Source organism: Microtus ochrogaster, chromosome 16, assembly GCF_000317375.1.
Source record: "Microtus ochrogaster isolate Prairie Vole_2 chromosome 16, MicOch1.0, whole genome shotgun sequence".
NCBI classification, from domain to species: Eukaryota; Metazoa; Chordata; class Mammalia; order Rodentia; family Cricetidae; genus Microtus; species Microtus ochrogaster.
In genome coordinates this window covers 24,287,663-24,312,182 of record NC_022018.1, presented here as the reverse complement: position 1 = coordinate 24,312,182, position 24,520 = coordinate 24,287,663, and the positions used below count along the sequence as shown (strand labels likewise).

At 36.5% G+C, this 24,520-nt stretch overlaps 1 protein-coding gene across 12 annotated transcripts in view; it reads left to right on the top strand.

Moving 5' to 3' along the window:
• Positions 1 to 24,520, top strand: part of Celf2 (CUGBP Elav-like family member 2) — a 521,002-nt gene that overhangs the window by 238,318 nt on the left and 258,164 nt on the right. For 5 of the 12 annotated variants that reach the window (XM_026782960.1, XM_026782958.1, XM_026782959.1 and 2 more), the window contains exon 2: positions 10,784 to 10,846. The exons of the other annotated variants lie outside the window; for them this stretch is intronic. In XM_026782960.1, coding sequence (XP_026638761.1) covers positions 10,784 to 10,846 — 63 coding nt within the window. The remainder of the gene's footprint in view (positions 1 to 10,783; positions 10,847 to 24,520) is intronic. 12 annotated transcript variants of the gene reach the window in all.

Genomic DNA, 24,520 nt, shown 5'->3' with positions numbered 1-24,520 from the left:
GAGGACCCCAGTGTAAATGGTTTAAAAACATCATGTTTGTGTTGATTTCTTTTGAATGGCAAAAGAAAATGGAACATTTAAAAATCAGTAAACCACATTGCTTGAGCATTATGTTGAGCTTGGGTTTTAGATTCTTCTAGGACATGCATAAGATGCTTGTTGCAACTAAAAGACAGACATTGTGGAGAGTAAAAGACATTTCTGTTATACTGTGACTTTTCTTGAGCCTAGTATGTTTCAGTTTGGTTCTTCTGGACTGTGTCTACTGTTGGGGGTGCAGGGTATTTCCCGTTCCTTCACAGCTATAGGCAACAGGTTCTTCTGTAGAGCGTGTCTCTGTCAGCGCTGAGTGGTTCTTTCTTCTCCATACAGCAGCACCATTCTTACCGTTGGATTTTTATGCCGATCAGCTTTGTGTTCATCCCCACTCCCTTCGACTTCTTACAGCTGGATCAATAATTTAGCAACCTGTCCTGTGGAGTCATGCCTATTCTCACAGCATTCAGTGGTTACCTTTACTTAGTCTACAAACTGCAGTATTTCTTGCCTTGTCTCCTTTTCATTCACTGCATCAATGAGTCTGGCTCTCATTACCTGCCTTTTTTCTTTTTCCCTTATTTGTCCCACATAAAGCTACCACAAAAACCCAAACTCTGAGAGAGAAATACACCTGTTGTTAAGATTGGTCCTGTTTTAATCAGTCAGATTAAGATGCATGGAAATGCAAATGAACAGTCCCATGGCTGAGCATTGCTGTCTTTAAAGCACAAGAACAAGTAATTCAGTGGGGGAGAAATTTGACTCTGGAAGGGGGACAGATTCTGAATGAAGATCTGTAGTTCTTGATTTCCTAAAAACAATAGCCACTGTTGAAAAGACTTGCCTTTTGGAGGCTTATTAAACAGGGAATTCACAAACCAACTATGCAATTATATGTCTGTTACTTTGGAAACTTAATTTCACTTGAAGCACTTTTTTTCACATTTGAATATTGCATAGTTGAATCATAGATGCATGTCTTTCAGTTTCTACTCACTATAATTTATACAAGACTTTTAATTCTTATGGTGACTTAGCTTTTAGTTTTACCACTCTTAATGAGCTGCCTTAAATAAAATATAATAATCTAACTAGTTTGTGAATATCAATGTGATGTCTCAATTTAACCTATTCAGTGGATATTGAGTAAACATGTGTACCAAGTAAGGAGGGAAGGTACTTGCAGGTAGAGTTTTCCTGTCGCGCAACTGCTCTCAAACACACTGAGGCTTATGTTAATTACAAATGCCCAGCCCATAGCACAGGATTGTTACTAGCTGACTTTTATATTTTAATTAACCCATATTTCTTATCTACACTTTGCTAGGTAACTTGGTACCTTTTCTCAGCACAGCATGCCCATCTTGCTTCTCTCTGCCCCTGGCTTTAGACTCCAACTCTGCCCTTCTTCTTCCTATCTTTCTCAGCTTGGCTTTCCCGCCTAACTTTATCCTGCTCAGCTTTTGGCCAGTCAGCTTTTTATTAAATCAGTTGTAGTGACACATATTCACACAGTGTACAGAAGGATTATTACATAGCAGATACTATTTTAATAAGGTTTCAGAACAGAAGTTTTATTATATTCCAAATGCTAAATTTGCATTTATTACATTTGAAACTAGCTTATAAATTTTATTTGTGTGACTTATTACCAAAGATTTAAAGTGTAGGTGGAGCCAATTGAACACTGAGGATGAAAGTTTTGAGTTCTAGATAAGAGACTTTCATATTTCCTCTATGAGATTAATCATTTGATGGTTCTAAGTCTTGAAAGATTTTTGTTTTCATGTGTATGTGTATAAAATATGTAAGAATTTTATAAAACTGGTTTTATAAGTACGGAATATCTGAGAGAAAGTAACAAGTAGAGACCGTTTTTCCATGGAGTAAAAGAGCTATTACTTACCCTGGTTTTTAGTTATTGTACTGCAACTTTGTTTGATTCTGACACCCGAGACTGTAATTTCATTTCTTCTTACCAATCTCTAGGTTTTTGAACACCAGAGTGAAAAATCTCACGCATGTTTCTTTACACGATTGTTGTGAGGACTTTAGGTGGTGGCTTTTGGGTTCTCAGATGGATTTTTACCTAGTAACACCTAACAAGTGCAATATTTTAAAGTGAAAACCTAGCTTCGTCTAGGCAAAGTAGAATTCTATTCTTGAATAGTTTTAGTCAAGCTGACACTTAAGACTTCGGTGAATGTCTCTAGTGGTAACCATATAAGAACTGTACAGCAAAGTTGGTTTTATGTCTTGTTTGATTCAAGCATGGCTCCAAAGTAGTGTCCTGATATTATAGTGGAGTTTATAGTAGGTCACTGTAACCTGTGAAGACCATGCAGTGGATTGGAGTCTAGAACTAGTATGCCATGCCGTAGAGAGCTCCTGATCTCAGTATCTACTGTTTCCTCACAGTATTTTGCACCCGCTCTTTACTCGAATTTCAGAACTTGTCAATAACCTGAAATTGAAAGCCCATGTTATGCTATTTAATTTACCTCTTTAATTTTTTTTGATATTCTGTTCATTATTTCAAATATCTGTTCTTTAGAAAATCAAGGTTGTGATAAAGTTTTGTTCTCACAGGGTGGAGGAGACCTTAAGAAAACCAATTCACCTATAGCTTTAAGTTGGAAATCATAACCACTGTGGCTATGTGATGTTTTCTCTGGACATTTTCCTCCCACACACTTTCACCACAATATGTCACATATTAGCATTCTTTTGTTGCTCAGGTAGACTGTTAATTAGTTTTTTCTCAATTGATCATCTCTTCCATTAAGCAAATGAAATGCCCTGATATTTTTATGTTTTCTAGGACAGCATCCTCCTTTGTACTGCTGTTGGCCTTTCTATAACCTGAGAAGCATAACTAAGAAAATAAAATGCATTCAAATGCATTCAGCACCATTTTTAACTATGTTAATTAGGAGAAATAGCTAACTTTTTCTTTTTAAGACTCCCAGGGTTAAGCTAACAGAACTTTACATCAACAAAGTTCAATCATTGTATAAAACATGGATTTTCAAGGAACTAAACCAATCTCTTTGAACATTTGCAGATATTTTATTTTTCTTTGGTAGCTCATCTTGAGTATGTTTGACAGTTCTGCTTATAGGCTTTACTAATGTTATTATGAATACTAGGTTTGCATTATTTTGTAAAATAAATAAAAATAGCCTGGTATGGCAAGAAATATTGTTTGTAATCCCACCACTTGGCAGGCTGAAGCAGGAGGAGCAACACTTCAGGGCCACCTTGGACTACATAGCACGTTCCAGGCTACCCTTGGTTGTATTATGATACTCATTCTCAAAAACAGGGTAGAAGTGGAGAAGTGCAGAAAGAAAGAAAAGAAACTCTACTTTGATATCAAATATAACCACAACTAATTTTAATATGCAATTGCTAATATTTTTAAAAAGCAACACATTTCCAAGTTTTTCAAGTTGTGAGGAGTAAATTAATATACATAAACCATTTAGCATAGAGCCTGGCATATAGGAAATATACTAGATTCTATGTTAAAGCTGTTACATAATTGCATAGCCATCATAGGATACACAGAAAATGTCTTTTTATTCCATCCTACCTCTCCCTCGTTAGAGCTTTGATTTTTCATTTCTCTTTTCTTTACCTTGCCATCCCATGATTACTTACTTCAGTGTAATTAGGAAGAGGTCATTAATACTTATATGGCAGAGGTTTCTGGACTCAGAGAGACCTGTATAAAAGTGCCTTGGCTCTTGCTGTGTAATTTAGATCAACCTCTAACTTTCAGTCCCCCTGCTCAGCCTCCCAGAGGCTTAGATTATAAGTGTCTACCACCATGTAGTCTCTAGATTTTGCTTTGACAATAAAAGACATTTAAAAGTACCTATCAGTCATTTATTTCATATTTTTAAAAGTAATGGATGATAAATATAAATTAATATTTTCTTTTAGATAATTTCTGGGTGCAGTGACATGTAATTTTAGCACTTGGTTAGTAGAAGCAAGGGATCAGTAGTTCAAGATCATTCTCAGCTGTATAGTGATTTTGGTGCCTGCCTAGGCTGTGTGAACCCCTGTCTAAAAAAAAAACCTAAGAGAAAGAAAAGTATAATGTCTTAATCCCACTTCATAGTGGCCTAGGGGAAATTCTGTGGCAGACATGTGGTCTGTGTACTGTACTGTACAAAATTCAACAGACCCAAATGAAGGACATGGCAGGGGAATGAGATGTTCCAACACTTCTCCACTGTGTTCTGTGAGATATGTCTGTGAATTATTGTTGATTCTAAAATTGATTATATTGTGAATAGAATGGCCATAATGTGTAACCCATATGTTTATATATTTGTGTCAATTTCTTGTTCACTAGAAAACAGAAGAGTTAAGAAATACATTCTAATGCTTTGTTTTTTCTCCTTTTCTATTTTACTATTCAGTATGAATTACAAGTGAAAAACATTCACACAAAATTGATAGGTAGGTTTTACATTTGTAGAATGTCTTTAAAAGTCAAAATTGATATCCTTCATTCTTTATTTTGCATTATGTTATCTTCATAATCAGATTTTATGAACATGATGATATTTCTTTCTCCAAAATTTCTGAATTAAAATAACAGAGAAGAGTGATAGAATATATTGGTTTGGTGCAATGTCATACATATAGTTTTAATATTGACAGACATCCCAGGATAAAGGAAGTACATTTTCTTCTTAAAGAATCTTTTTTGGCTATCCATGTGCCCTAATACTTCATGTGCTTGTGAGTGGGTAAGCAGAATAGATGAGCTTGACTTGAATGCTTTTTATGATCTAAACCTAATATTATGTGAAATTGAACCTGAAGAAGAAAAGAGAATTTTATTTTGCTGGCCCAAAGTTTTGATAACATCTAGACAATATGGCAGAGTTAGTAAACTCGGTGCAAATATATTGCCCCCATGCTAAGAGCTCTTGGATGTGCATGTTTTGCTTCCTTTCCCTCTCCCTATCTGTAGTATCCCTGTCTAGCCATTTCTAAAGGTTCCTTTTTAGTCCCAACTGCTGTATTATTTAAATCCCATCTACAGCACTCACTACAAGCAGTGCTCAAATCTGCTTTTGTATTGGAAAACAAAGCTTTAAAAGCAGCCAGGGGAGCCACATGGTAGAGTAGTGATTTTGTGACAATGGCCTAAATCCAAAAAGTGCATTTAGGTTTTTGTTTATTTTAGGTAGAATTGACTACAGCATGTTTGTCCATTTAAAATAGAAAATTCTTTTTTGGAGAGTCTGAATTTCTATTACATGTTGCGCTGGGCTGTGTGTTTCTCATGTACCTATATCTCATAGTCTATAAAAATCTTTAGTGTGCACTTATGATCATACAAATAATTTTTTCTGCATCTAGTGATGCCCTTTTATATTCTGTGCTATTTATAGGGTTATTCTATAACCTATATGAAATGTTCTCATGCAAAATAAATAAATAGATATATTTTTATAAATAACATCTTCCTTTTTAAAAATGCATAGTTGGGAATTTGTAGCAAATTACATGTTCTGTAGTTTGTAATCCATCAGTGGGTAATGATTTCTCATCCAAGCCTTTCTACATTGACAAATAAAGAGAAGTAAATTTAAGATTCAGTTAAAAGCATAAGTGCTATAATATGCACTGGTAATGCAAAAGGTGGGAGAGAAACGAATGTGTTACGGCATCTTTAAGGAACCTTTATGTGATAAGGAGGACTTGGACTGTATAACAAGAGGACTGAGATGATAAAGGCTAAGAATGAAAGGGTTACAAAGAATGCAGACGCATTTCTTGTTAAGTCTCCCACAACATTTTAGAGCATGCAAGGCTGGAGGGATTCATTTTCGTTAACCACTAATCATAAGAGGTAAAGAGGATGATAACTGCAAGTGTTCGAAACAACCCATTCTGAATGATTATTGTATTCTAATCAGAGTCTGAGTGGACATACACATTAGAAATAATTCATGAATGTAAACCAGAAAAGAAAGCACGAGACCAGGCAAGTTTTATGTAGCGAAAGGCAAGTGCCTTCAAGAGGAACATCCTGTACTAAGCCCAGTTAGTAACCAGATGCAAAGCTAACCAGCTCCTAACCAGATGCTTCTGGGGGGTGTTGAGAACTAGTGCACCGAGGAGTCCAGTCACATGCTTGCCAGTGGATTCCAAGTTGTTTCGGCCTCAAAGAAGCTGTGCTAGCTGGTTAGTAAGGAGCAGTGCCTGGAGGGTATGGTACCCTCTGTGTGTCAGAAGATCACCTGCCCGATGAAAACATTTTGTCTTGAGAGAAGCAGATACAGCATAGCCCCTGGTGGGGTAAGAGGGACACAGCCCAGGTTTTGAGAAATAGCTCCATAGCTACTGAACTGGTACGGGTCAGAGGAGGTGTGCTCAGGTGTAAGAGCTCCATGGAAGCCTCTGGGAAATATGTGGTTTTGTAGTTTGCGGGGTGGGTAAGAGAGGGGTTGGAGGCCAGTGAGACCATAGAATTCTAACCCCAAATTCCTAACCTCTTTTTGTGGGAATATGACCTTTGCCTGAGGATACAGTATTATCATGACCAGTCCTACAGTCACCTTGAGAAATTATCAATTCCTTAAAAGTTAATCTATATAAAGAAGAGAAAAAGAAACACAAGTTAATGGCATTATAAACATATAAACCACTGTTTTAGAACTCTCACAGAAAAGCCCCTGCAATGTTTTGTGGGAGAGGATGCTATTTGAATGAATGCTAACCCACGGAAAATGCATGGCGTTTATGGGTACAAACACGGATTGTGTTCTCAAAGATATTGCCGTAGAAGTAACTTCTTTTTTTCCTGATGAAGGTTTTGAGTGCAGATTTTTTTAAATATGAGGAAGCAATATAGTGATAGTGATTGTCAGATTATGATTTGGGACTAATAGGATTCACAAAATATTTTTAAAAGCTTTTATTCTCCAAACCCCAGAATCATTCCTTTAACTCATGTTACCAGAAAAACACTTGCTAAGATGCTGTATCCAACAAGATTCTGACATGTACTAACAGTTTTCCAAGAACAGTTGTATGTAGCAAGCAAAACTACTTTTCACTGTTAGAAAGATTTGCTAAATTAAATGAGGTTTTTTTTTTCTCTATTTTTATCCTGCCTAAACTTTACATTGTCTGAAAAGAAATAAGAGGCTAAACATAATGGAAATATTGCCTTAATCAATTAGGAATATGTTATGAGAAGAAAAAAATATGCAAAACTCTAATTTAAGACCCTCTCTTCTGGAGCCATTGTTCAATGTTTAAATGTAATGTAAAAGAGTTTACTCTTTATTTATTATAAATAAATGACAGACCATTTAGCCTGATCTCAGCCATGAAATAAAATTTTAAGTACTGTTGTATCTACAAATTGTTTTCCTACAGGTACAGTATATTCAGTTGTACCTGCCCATGTGTATTTTTCTTGATTAAAAAAAAAGATTCATTTTAAAGAGTTACACTATATTTGCATCCTATTTTGCATCTCTTAGCTCTACTTGCTTTCCTTTGATGTGTGATATTAAAGTATAAAGTACAATTTTTCACTAATCACACTTTGGGAGTGACATTGCTTACTATTCTTTGGATATGAGACAAACTGTAGAAGCAGTTAAGACTGTCAGTGTGACCCTGATTGCTCTTCGAGCTGATGAGGGAGGGGGACTTGATCGGGGGAGGGGGAGGGAAATGGGAGGCGGTGGCGGGGAGGAGGCAGAAATCCTTAATAAATAAATAAAATTAAAAAAACAAAGACTGTCAGTGTTCTGTGCTAGAAAACAGAACTATTACGCGGACACAGACATCCCTGTTCACATTGCACCACGTTTTCCACCCTCTACTTGTCTGTCACTTGATGATGCTGTTTCAGGGAGTCAGCTAACGTGTGCACTGTACTCCTTAATCCCTGATTTTTCCACTTGATTTGTATGAAATCAAATGTTTGTTTTGGAATGGAGAGAGAGTACTTCAGTGTGTTTATCTTTACAGTGTACCTAATAATTTGGCCTACCTTACAAGGATGATGGGAAGTTTGAGATATTTTGTTAAGCTGGAAAGCAAATTTTGCAGAGTATTTACTAAGCAAGTAAAAATAGACAGTGGGCTTTTTTTTCTCATAAAGGAAGTATTTTTGCTTGCCTCATAGTCCTTAATGAAAACCCACTTGAAGCAGAAATTAGGAGAGATGGTGAAAGCATATCTGATGTTAATGTTCCCCACTATGGAGGAGGATTTAAAGCCTTCTCTGGAGCCCCCAAAATGGAGTTGTGCAACTGCAGTCAGCTTATGGCTGCACACTCCAGAGTGTGCCATGGAGACAGAAGATGCAAGGAATATGCAAGGATTTTCTGTCTGTCAGAGGCAGGCTTAGCCTCGGGCTTCTGGAGAGTCGAGAGTGCTGTTACTTCTCCAAACTTTTCAGCAAGTTTTGACTATCTGATCTCAGATGTAAGTTTCCATCTTCTGACAGTGTTCCTGAATGGAACTTTAAAAAGCTTTTATTCTCCAAGCTTTAAAGCATGGTGCTTTAAAATTTAAATGACGAAAGTTTATCAAATTTGGCTTAGGTTTCAATCTTGAGTTGCTGGTCTGTCACAGGGCAGATAATTAAAAGCATTGAATTGGCTCATACTTTTCTTTCTTGTACTCATTTAATACAGAAGCTTAGCCAAAATGTTCGTTTTTGAAATTAGGAGGAAGAAGGAAGAGAAAGGAAAGAGGAAGGAAAGAGGAATGTAAAAAGTTCAGTGCTGCGACCAACTTCTGAGTGCGAGGGCTGTGCGCAGAGCATGGCATTTGAAGGCAGAGCTCAGTTTATCCCATGCTGCCACACAACTTTTATCCTCAGACAGCAGAATTTTATTCTGTTCTCCTGCCTGAGATACCATGGTATGCTTTGCATTTTATTTGTCCAGAGATATTGAGTAAACATCACTCAATCCCTGCTACCATAGAGTGGCTGGGGGTACTTTATTCCAGCACAAAAGCCATTGTACTTCATGAGGACTGAGGTAGTCATGGGCAAGATTCTGTCATTTTAGTGTAGCTGACTATAGAAAAAGGGTATTTTAGTTGTGGGAAATGTCTTCTGTGGTACAGTGTCCTAGTAATGCTGACGTTCTGGCCTTTCAGTGCCACAGCTTTTATAACTGCTGCCACTCTTAACAATTCAGGGTCCTCCTCTGAGATGCTTTTGAGGAGCAAAGTTTAGAAAATATGCATGCTACATGTAAAGAGGTGGAAGCCTGTTAAATATTTGTTCCCAATTTGAAATCTGTGAACTACTTTGAAATCATTAAATGAAAGATACTGATTTGAAATGGTTAAACAACAGCTATACTACTTGTGATTTTCCTATTAAAACAGGCATAGAAGCATTAAAAGTCATTATTGAAGCCGTAGTGTTTTAATTACCCATTTCTATTTCAAACATCTCTGCCTGTTAGACATCATGTATATAATTTTCCTTTTAAGAGTAATTTGGGACTACAAATTTTACGTGAAAGCATCATAGAAATAAGGTTTATTTCTTCATTCGATAGTAAATAGAACATAATTAGGATATGCTTTCATATTTTAAGTTCAGATATCAGACTTTTCTGGAATGTCACACCAGTATGGCAAATATCTTTAAGTTAAAAGAAAACTTTTCTGGTTTATCAGTGTAGGTAAGAGTGTTGTAAACAGAGCACATTCATTTCTTGGCCACCCAGACCCAAATAATCACACAGAAACTGTATTAATTTCAACACTGTTTGACTAATGACTCAGGAGTATGTCTAGCTAGCTCTTATATCTTAAGCCATTTCTATTATTTTATATTTTACCACGAGGCTTGTGGTTTGTTTCCTCTTGCTTCTTGGGCAGCTACATGGTGTCTGTCTGACGCTGCCTACTCTCTCTGTATATCTCTGTTCAGATTTCACACCTGCTTTACTCTGCTAAGCCAATGGTCAAAACAGCTCCTTTATTAATCAATAGTACTAAAACATATTCACAGCATACAGAGGAGAATCCCACATCAGAGTATTGTATATTTAGGAATTCAGTATGGCCAGACACATGCCTATAATCCCAGCACCTGTGAAGTAGAGACAGAGGCACAAATGTCACTTTGAGTTTAGGTCAGCCAGGAAGTGAGACCTTGTCTAAAACAAAACAAATAATCATTGTTATACCAAGAGATCAGTGGTTGTTGTTTTTGTATATACATGAACTTCATTCACCTAAGTAGTATTTTAAAAACCCTGATATTTGGATCCTTTTCTGACTAGCTAACTCATAGTCTCTGAAAGTGGAGCTTTAATATCTTTGCTTTGTTTTACCTTAGGCAGGAAGAGGTAGAAAATATATGTACTTTCTATACTCCGTATAAATAATCTCATGTTCCATAGCACCCTCAGCGCTGTGCTCGCTAGTGGACTTGTAGTCATTCAATAGCACAGCAAATGCTAATCATTCATAAGTTTGTTCAGAAAATAACTTGCGTGTCTGCCATATATGTCAGGCCTGACTGTCAGCTCCTCTGGAAAAGACTCATCAGGATATCATCCTATAGTTTATATTTCTTGTTGTTGGTGAAACATACTTTAGTTTTCTTTAAATATAAATGTACCACTAATAGAATCATCTCATTTTTAGCATATTTAAGGTAATTTGTGGGTACAGGCTGAGTTTTCTAATCAGCTCACAGGGCCTCACCTTTTTTTTCTTTTAGACTTTTGGATCTTGTTTCTTCTCAACCACATTCTTTATTTGGATCGAATCACTATTTACCAAGGTCAGTCCCACCATCATTCCCCTCGTAATGAGTATGGGATAGTTATTTAGTCAATGAATTATGTTTTGTTTGCCTTTGATAGGAATGGGCGGGGGCTCAGCAGTCAACAATATTCACAGTCTTTTCAGAGGATCTGACTTTGGTTCCCACCACCCACATCAAGGGACTTATAACCAGCTATACATCAACTGTTCTTGATCCCCTGGTTAGGCCTTCTGAGAACAACTTCATGAGTGTGCATGAACACACACAGACACACACAATAATTGAATGAAAATATGAAGAAACACTTGATTGCCTTTGTCACTGTAGAACTCCAGGCTCCAAAGTTAAAGCCAGATAGCATGCCTTTTTTGAAAAATGAGATTTCAAAAAGTATCATTCAAGTTTGAAAGATTTAGAGTGATGATTTAGCAGGAAAAGGCACTTGCTGTCAAACCTGACATCCTGAGTTTCATTTCTGGGATCCACAAAGTAGAAGAACAAAGCCCAATTCTTCAAATTGTTTTCTGACCGCTGTATGTGCACTCTTCCAACATGAAATGAAGACATAATTTGAGAAAATTAAATATTTGAAATTATCCTGGTATTTTGAACTGTTCAGCTTCAAGTGCAGCCTAATCACCATAGTCTCTTCTGCATACTGATAACAGTCTCCACTCTCAATAACTGTAAAAATCTTGATAGATAGAGCATGAACATCAGGGATAAATGCACATTCAATTAGGCCAGAGCCTCTTTACTGACCTAAATAACAGTTCATTCATGAGATAATGTGACTTGCAGCCAGAGAGAGAAATCTATTGCCTGAGCTGGGGAAGCCTGGCTTAGCACAAACTCTTCAGTGGTCAGGAAATCATCTAAAATTTGACCAGGCAGAAAAAGATTGCAGAGCTTTATGGGTCTGGTCTCTATTTCAAAAATAGTTCTTTCTCAAGTTATATGTGTAATTAGTCATCTAGATTAGACCTGGTAATCCTGCAGTCTATGCCTTTATTATTACAGAATTCCTTGTTATCAAAAAAATTTGGTGATTAAGCAATTTTTATATTTAAAATTATACATATACATATATATATATATATATATATATATAAAATCTTCGGGAGTTTCACATTTTGTCAAAGAATTTCTTCTTTAGAGAATTGGTTAATTTATCTTGGGAGTTTGGGATAGCCTTAATACTAGAAGAACCTCAGATTCTTTGGGGAAAAAAAGAGATTGACAGAAATAAATACACAAAACAAGTTAATATCCAGTGAATAATCCATTTTGTTGCCTAGAGGATTTTCTGGATCATTTAGTGGTTTTTGATGTGTTGGTGTCAAAATGACAAAATGGCAAGATACGGTTTTACTTTTAGAACCAGCAAGGGGAAACTTAAATCTAAAATGAAGTTCAGACTTCATTTATTCAACAAGTGTTTATAGACTATCAGGGAACAAAGGGGACAATTTGTCCTAGCTTTATGGAATATGTAGTCTGATAGAAGAAACAGAAAACTGATAATGCAACAACGGTATTAAAAAGTACATGCTCTAGAGAAGTTAGAGCAGGGTCAGGGAATTGGGTGAGGGAGTGGTTAAATATGTCAGTATAGGCTTTATGTGAAAGGGGATACATGAAAAAAACCAAAGGTGTAAAAGGTGTACCATGTGGTAATATCAGGACAGTCCATGCAGAAGGTACATCCAGGGAAAATGCTCTGTGAAACAGGAATGCTGACACAAGAGCCTGACAACAGCTGTGGTAGTTGTGCAGCTGTCTAGATGTGCAGAAGATAGGGAAACATGGGCACAGTAGTGTCCAGACTACCTAGGACCTTGCAAAAATTTGATTTTATCAGTGCATGGAAAGCCTTTGAAAGCGATTGAGTAGAAAAACAAGTGATATGATCACACATATGTCTTGATGTTTATCAGAATTTTTTACCTTAAGTTGTATCTTTTCTGGACTGCCAAGCACCAATTCCCATGCATGAATGCTAGACAGAAATTACAAATTGACCTGGAAGTACATGCAGGACCTTATGGCTCTGGCTCCCTCCCTATCTTCATCCCACTCCTCCCTCCCTCCACCCTTCCCTCCATCCATCCATCCACCCTTTCATGTGTGTGTTTATGTGTTGATCATTGGGGATGGAGAGGGAGACAGGGTCAGCTGCTACTTGAATTAGTTTAGTGTTAGACATTGTCAAAGTTTGACCAAATTATAACATAATTTTCTCTCTCCCAGAAAGTGTGGATTTGGGGTGGAGATGCTAGATTGATTGTTTTACATGTGCCTGCATGTGCTCATGTTGGATCTTCTCCTTCCTTACTGATTGGTATAGCTATTGTTGGGTTGAAGCAAAACAATCAAGATAGCACTTTTCTTGGCTCTGCAATAATCGTCATGTGGTATGATAAATGCTTCTGCCTAAAAGTAAAAATTATGTAGGGGGGTTGAATTTGTGACTTTTGGTTCTCTCTCAATTTCTTCCAACATCAAGTTATATTTAATGTCACTCCAATTTTTTTTATGGCTATTGATGTCACCTTATGACTTTGCTGTTACATTTTGAAAGGAGGGTGCAAAGTCTTTAATAGAAATGTATGAGGTGAAATAAGTTCCAAGTAGGAAGCCATTATAGCTAAGAAGACTATATAAATGTGTGCACAGGAGAAAGATTAAAAATAGCTTCTTTGATGTCTTTGTGTTGTATGAAAGCAGGCAGTTTTTATATGAAGTACAAACATGTTTTGAAGTGTATAAGAACTGAGTCCCTGATGGGGGGCTTTCTTACTGAATTTGATATCAATAGCTTGTGAGTCTAGGTCACAAAACTATCTCCAAAGGTTCAGGTCAGATGCTACAGTAAGCGAAGGAAACTTAGAAAGTTTCTAGTCTGAGGGGATGAATTGACATACATGCTGTTCGAGTCATGTTCTTTATTCTTCTGCTGGCTCTAATTCTAACTCTAACTTCCAGTCCTCCTTTGTTCCAATTCTCTGTTTCTCTGTTCACCTGGCTTAAATACATTTTTTTTTATACAAAGTTTCAAGGTTTCTGGAATAAGACTGTGACCAGAGGGCATGGGCACAGTGCCCAGTGAGATAAGCTTTGAGGCTTAGGTCTTTTATCAACTAGGCTTGGTAAGCAAAGAATTGGCATAACTTTTTAGGTTGCTTTGTTTAAATAACCTTGGTTAGACACCTGTAACTCTGACCTTGTATATAACTGTAAAGTTTTAAACTTAGGATCCATTTACAAAAACCTTTAGTATAGTTTAAACTTACTCTGAGGTAAAAATGAGCTAATTTTGTGCAGTTTGCCTTGGACTGAGGAGAAATTGTTATTTTTGTGTTAGTCTGAGTAAAAGGAACAAAGCCAATTTTAAGTGTCTTACACCCTCGTGGAACAATAGGTCTAGTTATTAAACATGTCCTAGCATATTTTCTATATATCATAATTATACAGGTTAATGAGAAATCATCTTCCTGACCATCCACAGATACATGTGTGCTCAATAGATGGGATATTTTCACAAAATAAACACACAAGCAGTAGGAAAGCACCCAAAGCCATTCTGAGGGAAGAAATGAAGTGACTCATGAGAGAAATTCCAGACAGACAAACAGCTATCTATATCCAGTGATGGTACCACATGGGGTTCCCCATCAGAGAATCACTCATCTGGGAGGTCAGCCTATTGAACACTAGTTGTCACCTACTGTTTACTCCCATCTCATTTGACAGCTTAATAAAGAGATATTTGCAAATGTGTCATATCTATGACAATACCTATTATTATAATGGAGCCAACTTTCTATTTTCCAATGAAAATGGAAATACTGACAGAACTTGAATGGCAAATATTCCAATCTTAAATGAGATTTCACAATAAGGCAAGGAGACTACAGATCTTAAGAAAAAACAAAAACAAATAATTCATGCAGAGAAACCAAATAAAATATTGATTTAAATTGAATAATCACTCTTTTGATAGTGCCATTTTGTACCCACTGTTTCCTAACCAAGAAACTCCTGAATCATTCTGGATAGTTGTTAACAGAAGTAGAGCATTCTTTTCTGGTGTCTTTCAGTGGAACACTGGGTAGAGTCAGATCAGGTATTAATTTAAATCTTTTTCTATTTACTTATTGATTCTCTGTCCTCAAACAAGTTATTTAACCTTCTAAATCTCAGCTCCCCACCTGTAAAATAAAACTAGTAATAAGTATGCACTTTGTAAGATTTTGAGAATTAATATTGAAACCACCTCAACCCAGTAGGTACTTAGTAAATATGTTCTCTACAATTGTCAAGGATCACACAATGGGGAATAAAGTAGAAGGATAAAGTAGAAGGATTTTCCTTACAGGAAAAATGATGGTTCAGTAGCTTGTCTGTTTGTACAATGTTTGTCTGTAGTGACCGGATAAAGCAGTAAATTTGGATTCATTTCCCTAAGGTCCATGGTGAGAATTTACAGTATGTGCCATGCTTGACTCCAGATACTGAAATTTGCTGGAAATGAAAGTCACAGTCCCTGCCTCACAGTCCTTATTTTTGTGAAAATGAACGTTGATTTCTTACTAACAAGACTAGTAAATGCCAAAGTACAGCTGTGCTTAGTGCCGTGAAAGGGAAGACAATATTATTATGAAACTGTATAATGGGCAAGTTCATTCTAACATCCTAGGGCAATCCTGAAAAACCTCTCCTTCAAGATAATGGCAGTATTGTGCTGCCTTATTGCTAGGGAAGCTCCCTGAGCCCTCACTACACCACCAGGGGCCTTTGGACCATGCATTTGTGTTGGAGGTTTTCTTGTTGTTGTGACATCTATTATATTCCATACATTTTATCTTCCTGTAGAATCTTAAAAGGGAAAAGAATTTATTTCAGGCAGGAAATAACTTATGATGCCTTATCATTACTAAATGATGCCATTGGACCCCTTTTCAAAGCTAAGATGAATTGTGGCATCTTAGTGTTCTGGAACATTCCTGAGGACTTAGTACATCTTTGCTTATTAACTATTCCAAGCACATTAGAAAAAAAAAATCAAGAATAAAAAAGCCAGAATGATGGACCTGTCAGAAGGATGATACAATTATGGAGTAAGACTTCATTGCTCTGTTTTGAATTTTCTTTACTGCATTATTCACAGTTTTACAACATCTTTCAGAAAGGTATGATGGAAAAAAATCTAGTCACCTTAGTTTATATAAATTAAGGAAAATATTTAATAAAACATACTTAGAATTCAGTAAAAACATGACTTTTCCCACTTGATAACAAAGAGAAAGAAAGTGATAAAAATGCCTTTCATGTCTACGATTCAGAAGACAGTGTAGGGCTGGTAATATACTTCATCAAGAAGTCTGTGTACTATATTGGGGGCCTTGACATTGGTCCCCAGAACTTTACAATATGATATTACAAGTAAATGAAGGGAAGAAGGGAAGAATGGAAGAAGGAAGGAAGGGAGGGGTGACCTAGATAGTGGTGATAGTGATTCTTTGTAGTCTCTGCTGTACTAAGACTTCAGGAGGCAGAGCTATGGGAGTGGAGAAACAATGAAAGGCCCTGAGGTGGAGTGGCTCGCTAGAGGACGCAATGAAGGCTTGAATAGCTGAAATGCAGCGCCATCCACACTGGCTCTAGCCCGGTCTTTGGAGGGCTACGGACAGAAGAAACCTAATAACTGTAAGCAGAGATAAGATCCTTTGAGGTGAGCTTTGAGATATGTGAAATGGTATTAAGGTAGGCACCTGTACATGAGGGAGAGAACCTCATGAGAGTTTTGAACTGGACATGTATGGTTATGATTCATATGTATGAATTTAGTATGGTTGGAAATTTTAATTTATTAAGATCATTAACAATATGAAATATGCCTGTGAGCATGTAAAATGAGAGAAGACCAAGCGCCCGGTGACCTGGCCACCAGAAAGAGGTAGAGAAAGAGGAGCAGAAACGTAGCTGAGCTCATGGAAAATGCTAAGTGAAGGAAGTCAGTAGTAAATATAGGGAGAGTTCAAGTAACGTTCTTCTTGAATTGAGCAACATGAAGATATTTGATACTTGTAAAAACAGTTCAGTAAAGTAATAAGATTCCAAATCTGAGGTGAGGCAGTTAATTCAAAATTTTTATTTATTTATTTATTTATTTATTTATTTATTTATTTATTTTTGTTTGTTTTGGAGAAATTTGGCTGTTTAAAGGAAGATAGTAATATCAAATGATCAGATGTTAATAGTAAGCCTGTCCATTTTCATATTTATTTTTGTTTTTAATGTATTTTTGTTAATCTTTAATTTAAATCAGTGTACATATATGGCTACTTGAATGATCATATTTTTGAATATTCAAATCCAAGAGTCTCCTTGAATTCTGACTTACCTTTTATGACAAGATATAGAAGGCATCCGTTTTGATAATCAAATTGAATATACTAAGGTTGTATTAGACCAGGCACCCAACCAAAGTTGCATCAAGTTTACTGTTCACAAAAATCCTATGAGTTGGGGGCTGGAGAGATGGCTCAGAGGTTAAGAGCATTGCCTGCTCTTCCAAAGGTCCTGAGTTCAATTCCCAGCAACCACATGGTGGCTCACAACCATCTGTAATGAGGTCTGGTGCCCTCTTCTGGCATGCAGGCATACACACAGACAGAATATTGTATACATAATAAATAAATAAATTAAAAATAATCCTATGAGTTTGATTTGTTATTACATTTGAGAGTGATGAACTATTTAAAGAAGGATCATTTCCTTTCAGATGTCAGCCATGTTAGAGGAGTTAGAGCTGTGATTCATACCCAGAAGAGTCAGGCTCCTCTTTTCCTCATGATCTTCTCGTGGCAATAGTGGCACAGTCTTAAGTAGAAAAATGGCTTTCACAGGGGCTTTTCAACTTAAAGACTAGGTTCTTGACAGACATGCTGGTGTAGCTGGCTGAGCCATGGTGGCACATGCTTATGATCCCAGCACTAGGGAGATAGAGGCAGGTGGATCTCTTGAGTTCGAGGCCAGAGTAGTCTAGAGTGAGTTCCAGGACAGCCAGGACCATTACACGGAGAAACCCTGTCTCCGGGTAGCCTGTCCTATAGGAGGGTTTGGAGAGTGTGGCTGGATGATGAGCAGTAAGGAAAGCTTGTGAGAGGTGGCAGTTTGTTCCTTAAAGCATTTTACTGAGAGTGTTCTATTCTTTTGTAAAGAACTATTTTTAAAAACTCCAAGGAAAGCTGTTGTACTTTGAATAAGAAAAAAGTCATGCTGAAACCTAATGTTGACTAAGATGTTCAATGTCTCAAAATGAATGTATCTTTTGTTTACCATAGTTCTCTTTGTCACCCACTGGAGACTTGTCTTAGTAGTGAGGTTTGTGGGATGGCAAGAATGAAGTGAGGAGGAGCATCCACATCAGTTTGGGAAATGAAAAGAGACTCATAAAAGTTATCAAACAGACAGATACTGTGAAATGGTGATCTCAGCTTCCTAGACCGGGTAAAACTATTAGGGCAAAGTCTCAATTGGAGTCTTTAATTTACTACAACATAATGTGTCAAAGTGATCAAAATAAGTAATTTCTTCTTCTTGGTTTCTTTGGCTTATTTTTCTGGTACAGTCTCACTATATAGCCCAAGCTAGGCTCAGAAAGCATAATCTCCCTGCCTTCCTTGAGTTCTAGAATTAGATGCAACTGCCATTTGTCTGGCTTTCTTGTTTTAGTTGAAATCCTTTTTTTCAAAAAAGATAAACTAACAAAATTAGTGTAAGAAGCTAATTATTTTAAGTTAGTTTATATGAAGTTCCTTGAATTAAAAAGGAGAAATTGGGTTGCATATTTAATAAAAGAAAGTGTAGATAGTAGATATAAAAAGGTAGTCAGGTGGGGTAGAGGGTCTTTGCCTTAAAAATGCTATGTAATGCTTAGGTGCCTAAAGCTAACAATTAGCAAAAAGGAACAGAACTTTTTGAATAGTAACAAGAAAAGCCAGATGCTTAAGGCTGCATTAGTATTTCAGAGACATGTGCTCACTACATTATACAGCAAGAGCTTGACAGATGTGGCCTGGGGCTTTTCCTGTGCACTGTTCACTTTAGCTTCTGTGGTAGAGCCAGACCCAGAGATATTTGTCAACACTTGTGTTTTAAGATAAGGGCCTAATAAATATGCTTTATAACCCAAAATTAAATGGAGTACTGAATGATAACAAGTCACTGAAGGAGCATACATACAGCAACTGATGTCCACTTTTGAAAGAACAGTGGAGTTGGAGAAGTGACATAGTAGGTAAAGTACTCAACATGAACAACCCTAAGAATTTGAGTTCAGATTTCCAGTGTCCATGTAGAAGCTAGGCATGTAGGCACATACCTGTAAACCCCAGAAACAGAAGGCAAAACCAAGTGGATTCCAGGGTTCCTGGCCAGCTAGTATGGTGGAAATGGTGATACAGAGGATTAGGGAGAGATCCTTTCTCAAAAAGGAAAATATCCAGTGGAGAAGCAGTTGAGGAAAATATCAGAATGTCAAATTTAACTTCCACACATGAGTACACCCACAGCCCCCCTCCAGCTGCTACCACCTACTTCCCCCCATGAATGCTGTTCATAGCTGGTGAAGTTATAACCCCTTGGTATATGCTGAAATGATATGGATTCATTAAGCAAAAATTTATAGAAAAGAAGTGTAACTTGGATCTATAAATTTACTGTTTTTAGCCTTAAAATATGAAGAAAATTTAAATCTGCTGATTTTAGCTTTAAAAATAAAGATATTGATATTTAATAGTAAAATTTCAGGCCTATAGGAACTTGAATAAAGGAAAATCAGCCTGCCATATCTAACCTAGACTTGTAGCATACAGCTTTTTAAAAACAGGTAAACTAGAGACTGTGAAAGAAGTATTGGACTTGTAGATGAGATCCTAGCATTGAATTCTTTCTCTGCTGTTTACTGCTCAGTAAACTTAGGCAAATCACTTTTTATTCTTGTGGGTCTAAATCTCTTACCTATAAAATCGTAACTGTTCCCACCCTATGCAGTTTTAAAAATAATTAACCCAAGTAGTTAACATATCTTTGGTGGTTGTAGTTCACACAATGCCTTGGAGTTATCGTTGTAGGTGTTAGAGTTTGAATGTACAAAATAGTCTCCAAGAACAGCTAGATAAGAACTGGGGAAATGTGTGCCAGCACCAGAACATATTCCTGCAAAAGGTTGCTCACTGATGCATAAGTTTTGATTCAACTACTATTGCCAATTGTTTTTTCTTTCAAAAATTTTTAAGCCATGCTCAGATAGGATAAAGAAAGCACTACACTGGGGAAAATCCTAAATAATTCAAGTAAATCAATTCTGTGTAGTCCATTGTAAGTCTTTTATAACTTCAGTGTTCTTCTGTCTTGGAAACAATGCAAGTCTTCTGAGCCTCATAAAAGGACCTATTAGTCTTTTCAATGAAATGTGAAGCTAGAACTAGAAAGTAACTAGTTTCAGAGTTAGTTGTTTATTGTTAGATATTCCAGTGCTCTGTAAGATATGTTGAAATACAGGCATGAACCTCTTGACAAACTTTCGGCAACTCAGTCATAATCATACCCATATGATACACATGAACATAAAATTAATTTTACTTTTATGAACTCTAGTTCCATAGCTTGAGGAACTGTTATATAAGTGGAAGAAAATTTGTAGGACACACTCCATAGTCTGACTTCAAATTGCTATGTCAGGATTTAGACAGATGGTACTATCTATAAAAGCATTTGAGTAGTTCTGAAGCCCAGAGTAATCCTTGAGAAAAGCTTACCACAGGGGATGAAAATAAATGAGAATTGAGAAGTGACCCATTACATAGACTGGAATATATTATGTTCTGCCTGGTCAAGGTAATTTCATATTCTTATAGTTTCTATCTTACCAGTTTAAGTTCTGAATTCTTTTCTTTGAGGACAGTTCCATAGTGTAATAGATACATAAATTTCAAAGCATTTAAAACGCATCTGTATCAATGTTTTCTATTAATTTCTTTCCCTTTTCTAGTTTCTGTGTAATTTCCATTTCTTATATTTCCCTAAGGAAGTATGTAGGGAAATATATTACTATGTGAAATGAGTTCCCACAATTTTTAGTTCCTCGGATTCCACAGGCTTTACTTTTGATGAACTTATGCTTTACTTATAGAAAATGATGACAAAGGGGGATGTAAAATTTACTACTTTCACTGAGATAAATCTACCTAACTTACAGATGTTCATAAAGAATAACTCAACTCCAGGTTCTTCAAGGGAGTCTTTTCGTATGCCCTCCCTGTTCTCAGTTCACTGCCTGATTCATTTCTAGAATTCTCAGTTTCATAGCTCTAGAGCAGGGAGGGGGTGTCAACCTTCCTAATTGTAGGACCCTTTAATATAGTTCCTCATGTTTTGGTGACCCCAACCATGAAATTATTTTTATTTCTACTTTATAATTTTAATTATCTATACTGTTATGAATTGTAAATATCTGTGTTTTCTGATGGTCTTAGGTGACCCATGTGAAAGGGTTGTTGAGCCCCAAAGGGGTTGTGACTCACAGGTTGAGAACTTCTCGTCTAGAGTATCCTTGATCTCTAAGTTCTTTATTTTTCAAAATTTGTTCAGATTCCAAGCCCTTCACACACACCACCCAGTAGATGTAGGTAGAGATATGACACTATGATATTATATGTGTGCATTTAAAGCTTACTGAAGTAATGAATGATTATTTCTGATAACAGAAATATAGATTGTTCAGTGTCTTAATTTGGAAAGAAAAGAAAAACAAATAAAGGCAGCCGTTCTATCTTATCTTACTTGTAATCTATCCTTGACTTACACAAGGAAACACTATAAACCTTTGATATCTAGAAGTTGTTTCTTGGAGGAATTATTATTTCTTTCATTCATTTGTGATTATGCTATCTCCAATATCTTTAGTATAAATGTGGTATGATTCAAGAAGCAAGCAAACACATGAACTTAAAAAAAGATTTGTTTCACAATTGATTAAAACATTCTTTCATTCGTCTTTTTATTTGTATGTGCAGTTGAAGTATGTCAGCAGTACATGTTCTTCCTGTATTGAATGTATAAAACTATCCTTTCTCTATTTGATTTCTTGTCCTTAAACTTTTATTTATTTTTATTTTTTTATTTTATTTTTATTTTATTTTATTTTTTTGTTTTTTCTAGGCAGGGTTTTTCTATGTAACAGCCCTGTCTCTACTGGAACTCACTCTAGACCAGGCTGGTATCAAACTCACAGAGATTCACCTGCTTCTTCCTCCTGAATGCTAGGACTAAAGGTATGTGCCACCACCACCACCTGGCTTAGTCTTTAAGAATTGTTGTATGTAGGCATGTTTCTCTGCCTCAGTGTGCATCCATCTGTTTCTGTGTCTCTGTGTGTGTGTGTCTGTTTCTCTTTCTGTGTGTGTGTGTGTGTACGCGCGCTTGCACACTCGTGCTCTCGCACCTATAAAACTTGGTTTTAGGGTATACCCAAGGGATAGGTTGAAATTCAGCTGTCAACTCTATAAAAATGCAGAGAAAACACATATAGTCCACTTTTACATCAGTGGAGCAATTCATAATAGAGAAATTGTAATTCAGACTTCACTCTTGGGCTAGCCATTGCTATCATCCAGAAGTATCAGTGTGTAGTGATCACAGTGACAACAATGCAGAGCAAACATCAATAGCATTTAGTAACAAACAGATTACCCTGGCATTTGTTAGTCATTACTTGTATTACTCCTAGCATGCACACAGCACTAAGAAAAAGATTAGTCTGTCTTATACCATGAATTTTACAAATTACAATTGTTAGATTTCCAGTGTTTGGGTTTGTTTCCTATTTATGAAAGCCTATAAGGCAGAGTGAAAACACTGTGCCCTTAAGAGCCACTAGTTAAGTGCCAAAATTTATATTAATGCTCATCCTGGGTGATCTGTTTAACTCTTAGCAGCCTTAAAAATGGAGATGACAAAGATTCCTTGTAAAAATTAGGTGAGGACGTTTTTAAACGGTGGCCCTTGACTCCCTTTATTAACTTGTTTGGCCTTTTCTGCCTTTGTTTAAATATCTATTTGCAAGTCTTTTAATATTATTAATATATAATTTCTTAGTGCCTAGTATAAGGCCTTTGGTATCTAGTGGATGCTGGTGGAAGAATTTATTGTTTCCTTCAGAAGTCCAGAAGCATGAATTTTCATTTTTCTCAGGATTATTCAAACATATATTCATCAACTACATGAGCATCTATAAATGTAAATAAATTCTTGACTGTTACTTTTGTCCAAAGCTGGTAATAGATGTGAAAGTTCCTGTATGTATTAGCCACTTCCTTCATCTCTATCTAACACTCATTGTTTGAGAATATACTTTCTGTATGATACCAAAACAGAAATGGAAGTGCCTTTGTGGTTGTTCATTGTAGAGGGAATGCCATCTGAGTACTTAATTTAAAGCTTCCATGGTAAACTAGCTTCTCTTCTGCATAGTGGGCAGCCATTGCTGAGCCAATCTTTACTTTGGACTAAAGTCCTAATGTCCATTAAATGTTTCATTGGGCTGTGATTTTTATTTCTTTTGACTGGCAGTGAGACCCTCTGTTCATACTATGGAATACATTGACAGCTGACAATTCTGTTGGGGAAATAACAAACTGATAAAAGGATATTATTGTTTTGACAGATGCCCAGTTGCGGGAGGGGCAGCTTTTCCATCTGCTCGGTTGCTTATCATGGGAAACAATAGGTATTTCACTGTGAATGCTTATCTAAGAATGGCTTCTTAAATATAGCTAATTGAGTTTAGTGGGAGAAAATAGTGAAGACTGGCTTTAAGTTTAGTTTGTTAGCTGTGTTATGTATAGCTTTCTGTAATCAGCATGGTGACCAGGTGTATAACCAGACTGTGAATAATTGGAAGCCCTTGGGCTTTAGGTAAAATATTAAGTGCTACCATGTCTTCTCTCCGAACCTATCGCCCATCCCTCCTTTCTCACTCCTTTCACTGAAATGGAGAGGAATACAATTATCCCCTGCCCCATGTAGCAGAGAGGTTAGTGGTTAAAATCAAGAGTTGTGGAGTTCTGACAGCTTGAATTGAAATCTTGCTTCTACCATTTATTTGGGAAAATCTATTTACTTTGTATTCTTCATTTTCAAAAAGGACAGATTATTTCTTCTTCTTTTAGTGACAGGGTTAAATCAGAGAGTACATGCAGAGAGCTCTAAAAGAGAGGATTTCATATAGCCAATACATTTTCACTCATGCTTCTCATTGCTAATCTACTGAAGTATGAACAACTTGCTATTTGTCATTCCCTGGAACCAGGGGTGTGAACCTCATGGTATTCCAAGCAGTTACCAGCCTATAATGAGGATCCAGCCTTGCTGGTTGTCAGTGGTCTGCTTGAGGTTGAATTTGGTAAAAGAGAAACTGTCAGTTAAATAGTTTGTTTTTTTTTAGCCTCCAGAAGACAGAGAACTCCAAAAGAATCTGTTGTCTTGTTCGCTAGTTGGCTATAATACAAAAGGTAAAAGTAATTCCAAAACATATTAATAACAAGTTTTGTGATGGTATGTGCCAAATATGGTGGTGGAAAAAATACTAATTAAAAGATCATAGCGGACAATGAGGACTAC